This window comes from Podarcis vaucheri (genome assembly GCF_965113315.1).
Source record: "Podarcis vaucheri genome assembly, chromosome: 3".
NCBI classification, from domain to species: domain Eukaryota; kingdom Metazoa; phylum Chordata; class Lepidosauria; order Squamata; family Lacertidae; genus Podarcis; species Podarcis vaucheri.
Genome location: NC_138761.1, coordinates 96,600,336 through 96,616,528, shown reverse-complemented (window position 1 = coordinate 96,616,528; position 16,193 = coordinate 96,600,336). Strand labels below are relative to the sequence as shown.

The 16,193-nt window shown below is 42.2% G+C and overlaps 1 protein-coding gene across 2 annotated transcripts in view; it reads right to left on the bottom strand.

Moving 5' to 3' along the window:
• ADAM17 (ADAM metallopeptidase domain 17) overlaps nucleotides 1-16,193 on the bottom strand; it is a 27,126-nt gene extending 10,933 nt beyond the window's left edge. The window contains exons 1-10 of one of the 2 annotated variants that reach the window (XM_082215515.1): nucleotides 15,628-16,193; nucleotides 8,049-8,181; nucleotides 6,998-7,131; nucleotides 6,424-6,512; nucleotides 5,842-6,013; nucleotides 4,496-4,623; nucleotides 3,128-3,217; nucleotides 2,454-2,567; nucleotides 1,921-2,065; nucleotides 105-196 (exon numbers count right to left, since the gene is read on the bottom strand). In XM_082215515.1, the coding sequence (XP_082071641.1) occupies nucleotides 105-196; nucleotides 1,921-2,065; nucleotides 2,454-2,567; nucleotides 3,128-3,217; nucleotides 4,496-4,623; nucleotides 5,842-6,013; nucleotides 6,424-6,512; nucleotides 6,998-7,131; nucleotides 8,049-8,181; nucleotides 15,628-15,787 (1,257 nt within the window). In that variant the 5' untranslated portion in view covers nucleotides 15,788-16,193. Of the gene's footprint in view, nucleotides 1-104; nucleotides 197-1,920; nucleotides 2,066-2,453; nucleotides 2,568-3,127; nucleotides 3,218-4,495; nucleotides 4,627-5,841; nucleotides 6,014-6,423; nucleotides 6,513-6,997; nucleotides 7,132-8,048; nucleotides 8,182-15,627 lie in introns of both variants that reach the window. The other variant, XM_082215514.1, reaches the window with a different exon arrangement.

Genomic DNA, 16,193 nt, shown 5'->3' with positions numbered 1-16,193 from the left:
AACTGGACAAATAAAAAATAGATCTAATAGGGCATCAGCTCAGAAGCTACTAAGGGAATTGTAAGGCATGTTAAGAAACCACTTCCCACAACTCCTTCCAATACCTTTGTAAGGATAGTTTTGCCATAGTTCTTTGTGCTGGTTAAGCCACTGTTGAGGTATACATTCTTTCCACCAGCATTCGGACTAGGAAAAGCTTTAAAAAAAAAAGGTAGAAAATCATGTTACAGCATTTAAGATTCATTTACACAGCCTTGATAACCTTGCCTGTTGCCTAAAATTGAGAACATCTGCAGTCCTCAGTGGCTTATCAGATTCAGCTGAGATGAATATATTCTCTAACCCTGGTGGCGACCTTATGACATGGGCGGCATTCAGAGCAAGAACTGGACAGAAGGTGAACTGTTCACAAGTAGAGGCAGGCCTACATTTGAAACCACCTATTTTGCAAATTATTGCTTCCTGTCTTAGTAGCCTCACAACCCCACCAAGTCACTGGGGAGGAACTGCATGTGTGCATTAAAGCACACTGGAGTGTGTGGACACATACCATGAACTTCATTCTTATAAGCAGTGGCTACGATATGCTAGATAGCTGAAAGACAGACGTTTTGGGGAAATTGAGGTTTTTCTCCACCACCCTTTACCACCACGACCCCCAGGAAAAAAACCCTAATCTGTATCCTCATTAATGCATCCTCTGTCTCTTTACAGTATCAGTAACGCATAGTGTTGGACTGGTGATGTACACCAGGGGTCAGCAAACTTTTTCAGCAGGGGGCAGGTCCACTTGTTAGGATATTTCCGTTCCACCTTAAAAGGGAGCAGGCTTTGTGAGTCACAGAGTCTGCGCATTTCCTGTTCACAGGATGTTTATGTTTCCTATTGTTTCGTTTCTCTCTCTGTGTCTGGAGACACTGAAGCAGGCAGTCATGTTTTTCTTTGTTCTGATCAACGCTGAATAAAACTTGTAAATAATGCTCTCCTGAGTGCGACGTCCGCTGTGCATTATCTGCTAACAGAGTGTGCATCGGCTCTAGAATGTGTCAGTCTATTTCTGGAGCTCATGTCGCTAATTGCTGATACTGCGTGTCTACGGGAGATCGATGGATGTCCGGACACGGCTTGGGGGCCATGATGGACTTTATCTCCCTGGCAGTACAGTATCCCAACACCACTATCCCTCAAACTTTGTGGGAGGCCGGACTATATTTTTTTTTTTGGGGGGGGGAGGAAGGAATTCCTATGCCCCACAAATAACCCAGAGATACATTCTAAATAAAAGGACACATTCTACTCATGTAAAAACACCAGCAGGCCCCACAGATAATCCAGAAATGCATTTTAAATAAAAGGATACATTCTACTCATGTAAAAACACGCGGGCTAGATTTAGAAGGCACTTGGGCCAGATCTGGCCCCCGGGCCTTAGTTTGCCCACCCATGAGAGCCAGTGTGGTGTAGTGGTTAAGAGCGGTAGACTCGTAATCTGGTGAACTGGGTTCGCGTCTCCACTCCTCCACATGCAGCTGCTGGGTGACCTTGGGCCAGTCACACTTCTCTGAAGTCTCTCAGCCCCACTCACCTCACAGAGTGTTTGTTGTGGGGGAGGAAGGGAAAGGAGATTGTTAGCCGCTTTGAGACTCCTTAGGGTAATGATAAAGCGGGATATCAAATCCAAACTCCTCCTCCTCCATGATGTGTCCCACTAACACAACTTGGATACCATGAATGAAGAAGCTATACTGCAAATGCAATAGGGATGCTGAGCAAAACTCCTGCTCACTAGAACAGCCTCTGGATAAGAAGTAAATCTACAGACCACCAACCCGTTTTAAAAGTACATATCCTGGATGTACACTTATCTCTAGGCACTTTGACAAACAATAAGCAAACTTGTTAAATGGGAAAAAACATTACCTTTTGGGCAGATGCCTCCATGGCTGGTTGGCCTTTGAGATCCGACATAAGCCAGTCCAAGAGTACCCAGAGCAAAGTCTTGGTAGGTAAAGAGATGCGCAAGGCACACGTGAGCAGCTTTGTCTGCTATATCAGCACTGAATTGCTGTGAAGAGGGAAATGTGCCAAACACAGTTTAGGGAAAATTTTTACTCCATAAATGAGACACTGTTGGTTAACAAGCTTTGCAGATTGCAGCATCGTTCAATAGCGATCACCTGGTCCATCATCCTTGTCTAAAAACAGTGACTTGCCCTCAATCATTTTTAAATTGTAGTTACTAACAGGTAGTTTTAAAAAATTCCTGAAATAAAGTACTTGGGTACTTGGAGTCTCCTAGATAAGCCTCTTGGATTAAAATAATTAACACACAGTATTACTTTTAGCAAGCATGCGGTATTACTTGTAGTAAGCATTCAGTTTATTAGAAAGACAAGCCTTTCTAATAAGTGGGGTGCTTCCATTGTATCCATCATAGAACACATGCAGCCTACCTCCAGCAGCTCCTTCACATCCCAAGCATCCTCACGGTCATCTAGAGGACTTTTTGCCATGTTGTAGTGTCTTTCCCCGGCACGTACAGCTTTTGACTCATTGTGAACAATAATCTAGATTCAAAAGATATATAAATAATTTAAGTAATTTAGTTCAGATGCCTCAGTAAGCAATTTTTTTGATACACACACTGCTTTCTCCTTATAACTCAGATGATTCAGAAAATTAGGTCAGAATTCTGCTTACGCTGTGCACCTAATAAGCATGCTGTTAAATGGAATCAGTGCAGACTGCACCTTAAACTTACTGTAAGTTGAACATCCTAGTTATAGGCAGAAAATTTTTACTATAAATGGGGGGGGGGGGGGAGTGTATGGAAAGCTGCCCAGAATTTCCAGTAAACCAGAAGTTGATGCAACTTTGTATAATTAAACATATCAAGCAAAAAATTGCGATTTACATCGTTCGTGTGTACCATCAGAACTGGATTTCTCTTGATGAAGAATTTTATCAATGACACTCTAGCCTGCTCTTCTGTACTACTATTGACTATGTTTTCATAAGGTCCATTGCATTCAATGGTGTGCGTATACACACACACACACACACACACACACACACAAATAAACTGTGATCAAATCTGAACATTATCCGAAGAGTATTTTCTAAATACCTGATCTATCTGTATGCCATAATCTTTGAAGTCTGCATTATCCCATGATGTATTTCGATAGATGTCATCCACTCTGTCTATTAATTCAATCTAGGCACAGAAAAGGGAGAAGTTATTCAGGTCCAGTCTCTTGTCAGTAGATTCTGAAACATATTTTAACACTTGAAAAGAAAAGAAAAACCCAAGGGAAGCTTTCAAGGAGCTTTGAAAGAGGTTTCCAAAGTTCTGTACAAGGGGTGGGGAATCTGTGACATAGATTGATACAATTCCCATCATTCCTGGTCATTGGCTATGCTGGCGGGGGCTGATGGGAGTCGGAGACCAACAATATCTGGAGCAAGCCAGGATCTCCACCTCTGATTTAGTAGGCAATGCTGCCAATGTTGTTGGTTTAGGGTGGGGGTGGGGGGGAGAGAGGAAGAGGGTAAAATTAAGCAACATGTGCAACCACCATGACCTCTTCCTTTCAGAATACACATTGTTATATTTTAAACTGCTGTTCAGCATTTGGAGAGCCCTTCAGGGTAAAACACACTATACAAGACAGTGGGAGGAAACAGCAAATCAAATTGGATCAACAGTATCCCCAAGTAACAAGATACACAAACTCTAAGCGTAAGAGAGCCTGTTTTATGCATTGTGACTTGCAGTTATTTCTATTGGTCATAGTTTAGTAGTGATTTATTGCAATTATTAAGAGCGATTTTCAATTTAATTATTATTTGCTGATGTTTTGAGAGTTTAATTTTATTATGTACTATTCTAATATTATTGATATTTTATTATTGATTATTGATTATTACTTTTATTCCATATACAGTGGTGCCTCAGGTTATTAACTTTGTTCTGGAGGTCTGTTCTTAACCTGAAACTGTTCTTAACCTGAGGTACCACTTTAGCTAATGGGGCCTCCCTCTGCTGCCGTGCCACCACCAAGTGATTTCTGTTCTCATCCTGAAGCAAAGTTCTTAACCCGAGGTACTATTTCTGGGTTAGCGGAGTCTGTAACCTGAAGCGTCTGTAACCCGAGGTACCACTAAGTTGTTCCATTTTAAAGTTATGCTTCATTGTGACTTTTTGTATTGGATCAGATTATTATATGGTGTGTGTTCCTTGTTGCATATTTTGTTGCTGCAAACCGCCTTGTGCATAGTAATATAGAAAGGCAGTGTACAAATTAAAAGTGAAATGAAATTATTGCACTCTACCCCAAATCAGGCTTTACACAAACACACCCATATCCGTAAAATAATACTTAAACATACTCTTCTTATGTCTAACAGTGACATTCTATTAGCTTTCTAACTACAACAGAGGTTTTTTTAGACATATTTCATCAAGGAATCAAGAGCAGACAATAACGCTTACCAAATAGTTAATTGTAGTACTTTCCTCCCCACGGCCCATGTTCTTAAAGAAGCGATAATCTGCCACCACCAATATCCTGCAGGTGTTCTTCAAGGGGTCTGGGGTAGCTCTTTTTCTTCGAGGGACATCTGCTATTGTGACAATTAAAGAGATACCAAGTTGCTGTCACCATTTAAGACCTGTTTATGTTGAACTGAGTACAGTGGTGCCTCGGGTTAAGTACTTACTGTAATTCATTCTGGAAGTCCGTACTTAACCTGAAACTGTTCTTAACCTGAAGCACCACTTTAGTTAATGGGGCCTCCTGCTGCTGCCGCCGCGCCACCACCAAGTGATTTCTGTTCTCATCCTGAAGCAAAGTTCTTAACCTGAAGCACTATTTCTGGGTTAGCGGAGTCTGTAACCTGAAGCGTATGTAACCCGAGGTACCACTGTATTACATTAACAGATTATCTTTAAAACCTGCGCCGTATACAAAGTAATTATTTAGGTTCAGTGTTGTAGAAAACAAGGAAACACGTAAATCAAATATAGGGCAACATCGCAAAGCACTTCTGTGGAACCTAGGGCCCTGTTAGGATTTTCAGGAGACATACTGTGCCTTTGAGATTATTTACATTTTTTTAACACGTTGAAAATATCCAAATGTAAGAGGATAAATTTCACTTATACATACCTCTGAATGTTTATTTTTATTTTTTAGCGAAACTAAATGACTGTATTAAAACAACTTCCTTGATAATTTCAATGTACCATATAACATTACTAAATAAATTTTAATAGGAGAAAGATCTCCTTAACTTATGCTTTCAGGAAATGATTTTATTTGCTGAATCCGGTACATTGTTCAACATTATTTTTATTTCTTTTTACAAACTAAAGGACTGGTGTATTTTTAAAAAGCAATCACATAACACCATAGCCTGGAAAAGAGCTCTCAGTTCTTAATACACACCAGTATATTTTTAAAGAAGTACTAATTTTTAAATCTCTCTCTTACTGTATCATAAAGAAAGCCAAAGGCAGCAAGTCCATTTATTATTATTCTCATTATTTATTATTATTTTTATACGGAAATAATTGCTTTGCTTAAGTGTAAGGAAAAAGCTCTCTCTCCACATCAAAGAGTCAGAATATTCTGGTTTCTCTTCAGATCGTATAAATCTTTGACCCTAATCGTTTTTATGCCTGTCTTAAATAAAAATTACATATAAGTCTCAGTGTGCTAGGAAGTATGCATTCTGTCTCTTCGGTGTCCATAAGACTCACTTCACTACATACATTAATGTACAGTGAAAAATTCTAGTTCGATTGGGAAAGATTATTGCAAGCAGTTTAACACTCACCTTTATTTAATTTACTCTCCTTCAGCCCTCCACCCAAAAGCTCCTCCTCCTCTTCCATTTTAACATAGCCACATACTTTTGGGGACTGCAATCGTGAGAAATCCTTGATGTCTTCTGATCTGTAGACCAAAAGTCTTTCATCTTGTGTATTATTGAGAAACCTCCACAAGGGCTACAGGTAGAGAAACAGATGTCTAAGTATGTCTTTCACAGTGTGATCCTATACATGTCTTCTTAGAAGGAAGCTCCCCTGAGTTCAATGGGACTTATCCCCAGATATATATGTGTATATAGGACTGCAGACTAAATAGATTAGTTGACCAAAAGGCCTCAGTCCACCAGCCTCAAGGAACGGCACAGTCAGTACATAAACCAAATGTAAGTTTTGCCTGCGTATGTAGTATTTCACATGAGCATCCCAGTCAATATGGCTGTTTCTATCAGTCCACAGACATTTGGCAGAAACATTTGACACAGGGTTAAAACAAACAGCAATTCCATCCCTAGAAATATTAAACAACGGGAAGCAACCTGACTGAAAGTTCATATTGTCTGCATCTAGATTCCAATAGAGAGATGTACCTCAACATTATATTCTTCTTCATCAGTGTTGATCCTCACTGTGAAGTCGTCTTCACCTATGTGTGCTGTAACTTTGGAGTTGCTCTGACCTGAGGAAAAGAGAGAGGAGGAAAGAAAACTTGGGTACGAACCCAGAGCATCAGCTGTAACATTTAACAACCACTTCCTCCTAGTCACAAGCATATCACTTCACATCTCATTCCATGAATCAAATGACTTCCAACATCTTTTTGTCCTTAAGAAAAACAGTGCATGCACAAATATATACTAGAGACGATAGCATTTCAGATCAATTTTTCAAGAATTATTATTTAAACTTCTGAGGTTCTGATTCACACAGATCATCTGCCAACTAGCCCCCAAAGGATTATTTTAAATAGGTATAAACTCATTTACTTCTACGTGACACCATTTGTAAATGGTCTGATTAAACCAGTAACAATGTCTGAAGTTCTCATGATAATATAGAATGCCAGTTCGAGATGACTTCTTTATGACAAAACACTTCTTTATGACAATACAAAAATCCAGTAATACTTTCCCCCTCCCGCCGAAAACAACTTATTATACTCACCTACAACATGTCCTGTGAAAAATTCCTGCCACTGTACTTGATATTCGGTTTCCTTGCCTTGGCCATTCACTATAAGTGCTTGAAAGTTTTTGGGGAAATGGTCCGCAGTTGAAGTTAAGTATAATTTAAAATGCCTGTAAAAGAATTTGCTTCCATTTAATTTTGAGATTTATATCAGCTATATATTTTTAATGTATCCGAACACATTGAGATATTGCATTTGGTGTTCAAATACATTTAATGGATCCAAATTCACTAGGATATTACATTTGGTATCAAGTTGAGCTTGAGAGGTGCTTTGAGTCCCTGAGGCTCTGCACAGCTGTGAGGCCCAACCCTTGTCCCCTTTCCTAGCTCAGAGACACCTTGAGTCTTTGGACTCAGCCATACAGCTGCAATTAATAGGTTTTAAGTGTGTTTTAAGTACAATATACAATGTGACACTAGATAGTGATGGTGAGCCTTATGGAAAATTCAATGTAGTTTTAAAAACACTTTTTTTAAAAAGAAGGTTTTTTTAATGTGTGTCGATTCTACCTACTGTGTGTGTTCAAGGGGAGTGCTTAATGCTCTAAAATTCATACAATAATACAAACTGAACAATTTTGCTTAAATACATTGTATGTGCTGAAGTGGAGAGTAGATTTATAAAAGAGAGCAGTAGCTGCTGATTGTAATGATTGCACACTCTTAGTTCTTTCTTCCTCTTTGAAGATTTGGTGTTGAGAAACCCAAATTACCACAGTTGTTCCTGTGTATAGCTATTCTACTTTCTCAAAAAAGTCAAATGCATAAGAATTTGTAAACATTCAATAATACGGGAACGGACACCTTTCTTGGGGCAACTGTACACTACAGAATTTTAATGATAATCTGAATAAATTTGTTGATCTATAGGCCTCCCAACAATGCAAACAAAAGCCAATTACTGAAATTAAAGCAGAACTTAGAAAAAAGCATGCGTAAAAAGAGAGAAAAACACAGAAATCAACAATTTAAAGGGAATCAGTAAGATAATATTAAGTCAAACTTCTCACTAAAGATGCCTCACCTATGCAATGCTGAAAAACTTATGAGTTTCTCTATATGGGATTCTGGTTGCAGGTCTCTTTTTCTTACTGAGTGCTGTTGGATGTTTGACACCGAAAGAATATCATAGTCTGAGAGAACAGATTCCAGATTCTCTGTGGGGAAGAAATAGAAGGCTTAACAAGAGAACAGCTAGAAAAATGTCCTTGTTAGATGTAATAAAAAGACAAGAATTCCCACCACATCAATCAGCCATGGCATGCCTCAAGCTCACACACTCCACTGTCGCTCTACTGCTTTTGCACACATGAAGTAGGCGCTCAGAACTTTAGCTTCCAATTTTAAATGAACCACAGCTCTCCATTATATTTGAGGAGCTAAACTTGAGGGATTTTCACTCTATTTCATGAGAAGCAACAATGATCAAATTGTGGCTTCTGATCCTGGTTCACTACCTAAAGCTTAAGCAATGCACAGCTTCTCAAGTTAAGATGCAGTGGGGAACTGTGGTTTGTTGAAAAACAAAGTAGAGGTTTACAAGCACCTCCTTGCAGCCATAAGAGAGGAGAGGGGAAGAGGAAGTGGAAATATGTAACCTGAGCCTGAGATTTGCTATGGCTTGTTCATATAGCAGGAAAACTATGGTTTCCATAATTATGCCCATTATGTCCAATCATAAAATTTGTTATTTTTTGGATTCCCCTTTCCCACTACTTAAATAGTGAACCATTTCATCATTCCAGTCATCAAGTTCCCCTGGATAAAGCATTAGTCTGAATCAGTGACTCAGAAATATAACCAGAGGTTTCTAATTAGATTCAAATTGATTCTATAGGCAAGAAAAATCCTGGTGAGTGTGGATTACTATACTGTAGCATAGAAATAAAACAAAATACATCCACTGAAAAAAATGCAGATAGATAGATAGTTCCACAAAGAGCTGAGGAAACACATTCTAATGCATAGCTTTTACCAATAAAGATGTACTAATTCATCTCTCTCTAGTCTATGCCATCTAACCCACTTTCTTCTCCATTTTTCACAAAGCAAGAATATAACCTACCGTACTAACAAATTGATCATAAACAAGAATAAAACCTAACGCTTGACACTTTGCTGGTGTTCATTGTGGATAGATATTTTCATTGTGAGGGTTAAAAATATGCAAGAAACTTAGAATCAGCCTATTAGCAGAAATGTTCAACTTCTGTTAAACCCCAAAGGTATTTATGCAAATTACACGTTCAAAGATTCCACTTTGGCCATCCACATCATTCATCATCCTTTGCCAAATGTGTTACTAAGCCTGCCACTGCTTAACTGGCCATCAATCTCTGTATTTAAGTGGCAAATATTAACATCAGAGTTATTCCATTTACACATTATTCCATTTAGTGTACATAAGTACTACAAAAGGCAAGTTTAGAGCCATCATCAGCCCTCACAACCACACGTCTTTGTATCTAAGGTAGATAGCATCTAGTTAGGATCTAGAAGTCTCCAGAAAGGCTGATCTATGTCAAGAATCTAAGTCCAGGCAACCACCCCAAGTTAAAGTAGTGCACACTTTCAAAATCCATCTTCCACATGTCTATAATATCCCAAGACCAATAATATGCCCAAGACTGAAAACCTGATCAAGAAACTACTTGTCATTAATCATAACCTACACTGAGACACGTTAATGACTTATTTACATCTGTTCCGAAGAGCAGCAGTATTTAGATCAGTTCAACTGAAAAATCTAACAATTTCTAACCTTTCCATAACAGTTGGCATTTACAAAAGTAATTGCAAATGGCTTTTATAAATGTTTGCTTGTTTAAACCACTAATACGTAAGGCAAACAAACACATTACGTAAATAAATTAAAAATGTGACATTTAAAATCAATTTGTTTCCATTTATTTTCTGTCCATTTCAGGTATAACAACTGCTGATTTATTACTGCAAGCATAACATTTTAATATTATTTTCAAGGGAAGCAGTTATTTTTAGAATTCAAAAACTGGACAAAAGGAGAGGGGTATACATTTAGCAGTAGCATATTGAATGCTTTTATTGACACACACATTGACCTCTGTGTTAGCATTTCTTCATATCATTTAACATATTTAAATGTTTAGATTATACAAAATAATGTCCAAAACTTCACTCCCAGGAAGAAGGTCATGCTAAAGCCTATGGCCAACATGCTAACACTGAGAGCATTCAAATCAGCCATTTACAACCTCCAGTCATAATAATAATAATAATTTATTATTTATACCCCGCCCATCTGGCTGGGTTTCCCCAGTCACTCTGGGCAGCTTCCAAAAGAATATTAAAATACTGTGATACATCAAACATTAAAAGCTTCCCTAAACAGGGCTGCCTTCAGATGTCTTCTAATAGTCTGGTAGTTGTTGTTCTCTTTGACATCTGGTGGGAGGGCGTTCCACAGGGAGGGCGCCACTACCGAGAAGGCCCTCTGCCTGGTTCCCTGTAAACTTGGCTTCTCGCAGTGAGGGAACCGCCAGAAGGCCCTCGGTGCTGGACCTCAGTGTCCGGGCAGAACGATGGAGGTGGAGATGCTCCTTCAGGTATACTGGACCGAGGCCAGTCAAAAGTGGTCCCGTCAAGCAGCAGCACCTGAGTTTTGCAGATTGCATAGCTCAGCTCTAAATAGTCTGAACACTCATTATTTTATTTATTTAAGATTTATTACCCACCCTCCTACTTAAAGTCTCAGAGTTGATTACAACAATACACAAATCTAAAAACAGGGGAAGCCATAAATCAAGCCACACCATTCCAAATGGAGCAGAGCAGTATAAATCAAGCGAGAGAGGTAGGTCCAACAAAACAAAATACTTTAACTGTCAAAGGCCAGGGTAAAGATAATTTAGAGAATGCCCTTGCATTCACGCAATAGTGCCTGTTTTTCTTGTGAAGAATATTTTCCCCAGGTCTTTTTATTCCAAGCAAGCCCAGAAATAGGTGCTTTAGAAGTCAATGATTTTATTCTCAAGAGAGTTGTGTGGAAACCACATGCCCAAGAAGCATGATGTACACATAACGCAAGTTGTTATACTGGAAGTTATGGCAAAACCAGGAAATGAAACCAGACACTCCACACCCCATTCCAGAGAATTTTTTTTAAGTAATCAGCTACCAGGATTTGCTCCTACAACTGCCTGTCCATCCCTTCCCACAAAATGAGAATACACTCAAGAGCACTAAAAAGATATCGTTCTATGAATATATGTGGCTGCTTTACGCCAAATCAGGTATTTTTCCACTTAACCCAGCATTGTTTGTCAGCAGCTCTCCCAAGTCTTTGTCAGTCTTTCCCTGCCTTGTGAGACAATGTTCTTCTAAACTAGACTAGGCTTCCTCAAACTAGGCCCTCCAGATGTTTTTGGCCTACAACTCCCATGATCCCTAGCTAGCAGGAGCAGTGGTCAGGGATGATGGGAACAGTAGTTTCAAAATATCTGGAGGGCTGAGTTTGAGGAAGCCTGTTCTAAACAGCGCCACCAGTATCAAACTGAGAACTTCTGCATGCAAAGTTACATGCTCTTCCACAGAGCTAGTGGCACTTCAACATTGCTTCAGTGTATTGCTGCATGCGAAATTAGGAACTACAAGTGTAAAGACAGTACTGACAATAAAGAGAAAAATTGACTGCAACTTCCTTTCCCTGCCCCGAAAATGGAATGAGCATTTTTTTGTAGGCTGCAATCCAGTGTCACCCCACTCCCCACATGCAGATACAAAATTGAAGCTCTTAGGTGCAAAGGGGCAGCTGTTTATCACATGGCCACCACTTGCCTCTTACCACAGGAAAAGAGTCGTACTTCCAATCTTCAGGGAAAGAAAAGAGTGTCATTGTTATACAGCCCAAATGACACCACACACACACACATACAAGCAAGGTAACAAGAGAGTAGAGTGAACTCCCAAGGTATACAGATAAGTACAAAACATATTTAAGAAAAGGGGAGGAGTAAAAGAAAAACAACCCAAAAAGCTGTTCTACTTGTGCTGGAGTGAAAGAGCAGGGAGCAAATGCAGTATGAGCCACATTTTGACTGTTATAGCCAAATGAGCATCCTGGCTCTTGATTTTGAGTGCAGGGAGGAGGAGGAAGCAGCAACAAGAGGCAGGAGTGGTGAAGAAGGGAAAGCTGAAATGGAAAGGACAGTGAGAGGTGGGGGAGAAGCAAGCAAGGAAGAACAACTCGGAATATGCATAGGCTTCTTTCTGCAACATTGTTCAGATTTATTCTGCTTTGCATCACTTTCAAACAGCATGCAGCTTTGATACAGTAGCATCTCCAAACTTCTTTGTAAATGCAACAAATGTAAAAATCCTGTGCTATATTTAATATAATAGTTATAGTTATAATATAATAGGAACACGGAAGAAATGAAAGCACAGGAAAGGAAGCAGCAACAGAATAAAGAGGAGAATGACAAGAAAGGAAACAGGAGCCAAGCGGAGAGCGGAGATGGAAGCTAGAGACAGAAGTGAGCATTTGCATGCCACATACATACCTGGGGCAGAGTATCTTTAGCACCTTGCCTGCTTGGCAACCATACAGAAATCTGCACCTAGTTTTCCTTCCAGAGCTCCCTGAATCCCCTGCCTAGCTGGGGATCCCCTTGGCTTGGCAGCCTCTAGCCTCCCTGACAATCACCAGGGGTTCAGAAATAGCTATTAGGGGGTAGATTCCTATTTTTCTTTTCCATCTTTCAAAGCAGATTGGTCTGCTTATTTCCTCAGCCTCACTGATCCATTTTGTTTTGTGTTCACCTCCCCCCCCCACTTCTGCTGCCCTCACTCCCCACCCCAAATCCTTACTATCCCCCTTTCTACTGCCCCCTCTCCCCACCCCTCAGCTACCACATCATCACCCTAGAGCTAGGAAGTCACCACACACTGGAGCCAGTTGCCAGTCAAAGGAAATTCTCCTTCCCCTGCTCCTAACAATTCATTCTTCTCCTTACAAAAGATAACATTCTGGAGAAGGAGAATGCTGGAAGTTCAAATAAGAGCACTCCTGTTAGAGGCAAAGATACATAGCAACCTTTCATGAACAGTACCAGTTGTAGCCTCTATTACTCATCCATTCATTCATTTGGGAAGAGGATTATTACAACATCCCTGAATTTCTCATAGGTTATAAATAATCAACTCATTACAGGCCCCAATTTCTACACACAATTCACTCACCATCTGCTATGTGGGATACAAATGCAAGTGATGATTCTGAATTGTACATTATTTAAAACATCAACTGCCATTTATCAACAAGAAATTCTACAGTGTATGAAAGTGTGATTATTTATTCACTGAAAATTCTAGGATGGTTTACACTGTTTTCCATAAAAACAAGACATGCCAATTTTACATGCAGGGCTGGACCTTGCCTGAAACCTAGTGGGAAATGATCCCAAAGGTTGTACACCACTGCAGAGGAAGCCCTTCCTCTGGTTGTCATTTGATAAGTTATGCAGGCTGCAGGACAACCAGGAAAGCCTGCTCTAGTGATCTCATAGAACGGGCAGGCCTATACAGGAAAAGGCATGCTCTTAGGTAACCCAGTCCCAGGTTGTTCAGGGCTTTATATGACAGTAACATCAGCTTCAACTGACCCTGGAGCAAATTGGAAGCCAGTGTAATGCTTTAAGCCAGGCGTGTCCAACAGGTAGATCATGGGGTATTCCTGGTAGATCTTTGGCCCCTCAGTGATCTCCTTCACACACACACACACCCAAAAAATGAAAGCTCCACAACTCTGGCTTTCCCAAAAAAGCTCCACAACTTTGGCTTCCTAAAAAAAGCTCCACAACTGTGTTCCAACCAACGACAATGGGTAGATCACTGCCAGTTTTTTTATACTGTGAGTAGATTGCAGTCTATTGGGAGTTGGATGTCCCTGCTTTAAGCAATAGGGGTAACATCCTCACAGCTGGCTGATCTAGCCAGTAACTACACGCCGTTCCAGTTACAACTACCAGAACAACCTCAATAAAAGCCCCAATTAGAGCACTTTATTAAAGTTACCAATAGTGAGGTTATCCTGGATGAAGAACTATCATAGCTGGAATATCAGCCAAAGCCAGTAGAGAGCATGTAGCACCACTGCGGCCACTTGGACCTCCAGTGACACATGTGGCGGAACCTTCAGGGGGCGTGTAACCCCATCCAGAACAGGCAATCTGCTCAGTTCCCATACACAGCCACCCCTCCAACAAGAGCTCGGTCTTGTAAGAATTCAGTTTCAAGCTTAAGGGCCTTTATTCTGCCCACCACCCATTCCAGGACCTGTATGACCAAATCCAATACTGTACAGATATAACAATGAGAGCTTAGCAGTACTATATGCAGCCACAGTTCTTGACTTAGTAATAGTAGTCAAATACAACAACACTTTCTGAGCAGCCCCTTCCTCTGTACAATAACCTTTTCCTCCCACAAAGCACTGAGGCAAACCAGCAACTTCCTCACAGGCTTAACACTACAGTTAATTAACATTCATGCAACATCAGCACTGTGTATCTTTTCTTCCATGCTCCTAGAACAGGGAAGAAGAACATGTGCCCTAGAGAGACATGGTTGGACTACCACTCCCACTGCCCCTAGCCATTGGTCACGCTGGCTCTGGGGGGGGGGGGTTTTGATGGAAACTGGCAGTCCAACTTGCATCCAGGCAGCAACTTGCTTCCCCAGCCCTGCTCTCTTAGAGCAGGGTTTCCCAAACTTGGGTCCCCAGCTGTTTCGGAACTGCAATTCCCATCATCATCATCATCATCCCTGCAGTGGCGTAGCGTAGCGTGGGGGGTGCAGGGGGGGGCCGGCCGCACCGGGCGCAACATCTGGGGATTAGGGTTAGGGGGCGCAAATCCACGGGTTAGGGGGCACAAATTACTTGCCTTGCCCCGAGTGCTGACAACCCACGCTACGCCACTGATCCCCTGACCGCTGGGTCCTGCTAGCTAGGGATGATGGGAGTCCCCAAAACAGCTGGAGACCCACGTTTGGGAAACCCTACTCTAGTGCAATCAGCTTTTAGACTGGCTGGGGTTTTTCCCCTCCCCACCAAACCGAAAGAACTGAGCAGCTTCTCAGTTTGCAGAGTTTCCAAAACCCAGTCACTACACCCACTATATGAATTCAGCAAAGGGGCGTGGGGGGAGTGGGGAGAAAAAAAGACTCAGGCTGCAAACCTTAGGCACGCCAAACCTGGGAGCAAGTCCCCACTGAACGAACTGGGGCTTACTTCCGAGTAGGCATGTTCAGAAGTATGCGACCTGCCCTCCCCAAAGCCCCACCAAAGACACCTCGGATGCTGGGCTTTCCTTCTCCAGCGCACAGCTTTCGGAGCAGCCACGAAGCGCAGCCTGAGACTCTCCCAGCACAACCCCCGTCAAACACAGCATATCCCATATTCTTCATTTTAAATTTTCTATTAACCTGAAGAGAGATAAGGGGGAGGGGGAGGGGAGCAGGTCTGGCTGGCGGCGCCCCCCCAAGTCCCCCCCCGCACCCTGAAAGTGCCTGGGGGGGGGAAGAAGGGTCTATGGAAGTCCGCCTCTCTCTCTCAAATAACTCACCGTATCGCGGCGGCCGGTGCCTGCCCCGGTGCTGTGGGGCGGGCCGAGGGGAAGGGGCGGCCGGGTGCCTCAGCGCCCCCAACTCGGGAGCCCCGAAGACCAACAGGAGAAGGAGCAGGGCGGGGAGCGGGAAGGAGCTCGGCGGCGCCCGGCGCCTCATGGCTCTCCTCCTCCTCCTCTAGCAGAAGGGAACCGACGGACAAGCCCTTCCGTTCCCTCTTTCTCTCACATAAGTTTCGCTCCTCTCGCCCTCTTTCTTCTCTCTCAGCGATGCCCAGCTGAGGCCGCCGCCGCCGCCGCCCCGAGTCCGGAAGAACCGCCCGGCCGCCTGGGCCTCCCGCGGAGCATTATGGGCGCGCGAACGCCGGCCGCCATCTTTGTTCCGCTTCGGAGGCCGAGACGCGGCCTTGTCACGCCCCGAAGCGCCGGCGGCGTTTGCGCTCTTCCCTTTCCGCGCCGGCCTTGGGGTGCGGGAGAAAAGCCTCTTTAGAAGCTGTGGCGCGGCAGGGGAAAATCGGGCCAGATGCGTGCCTCCCAAGCAGAGGAAAGGACTGTTTAGGGAAGTT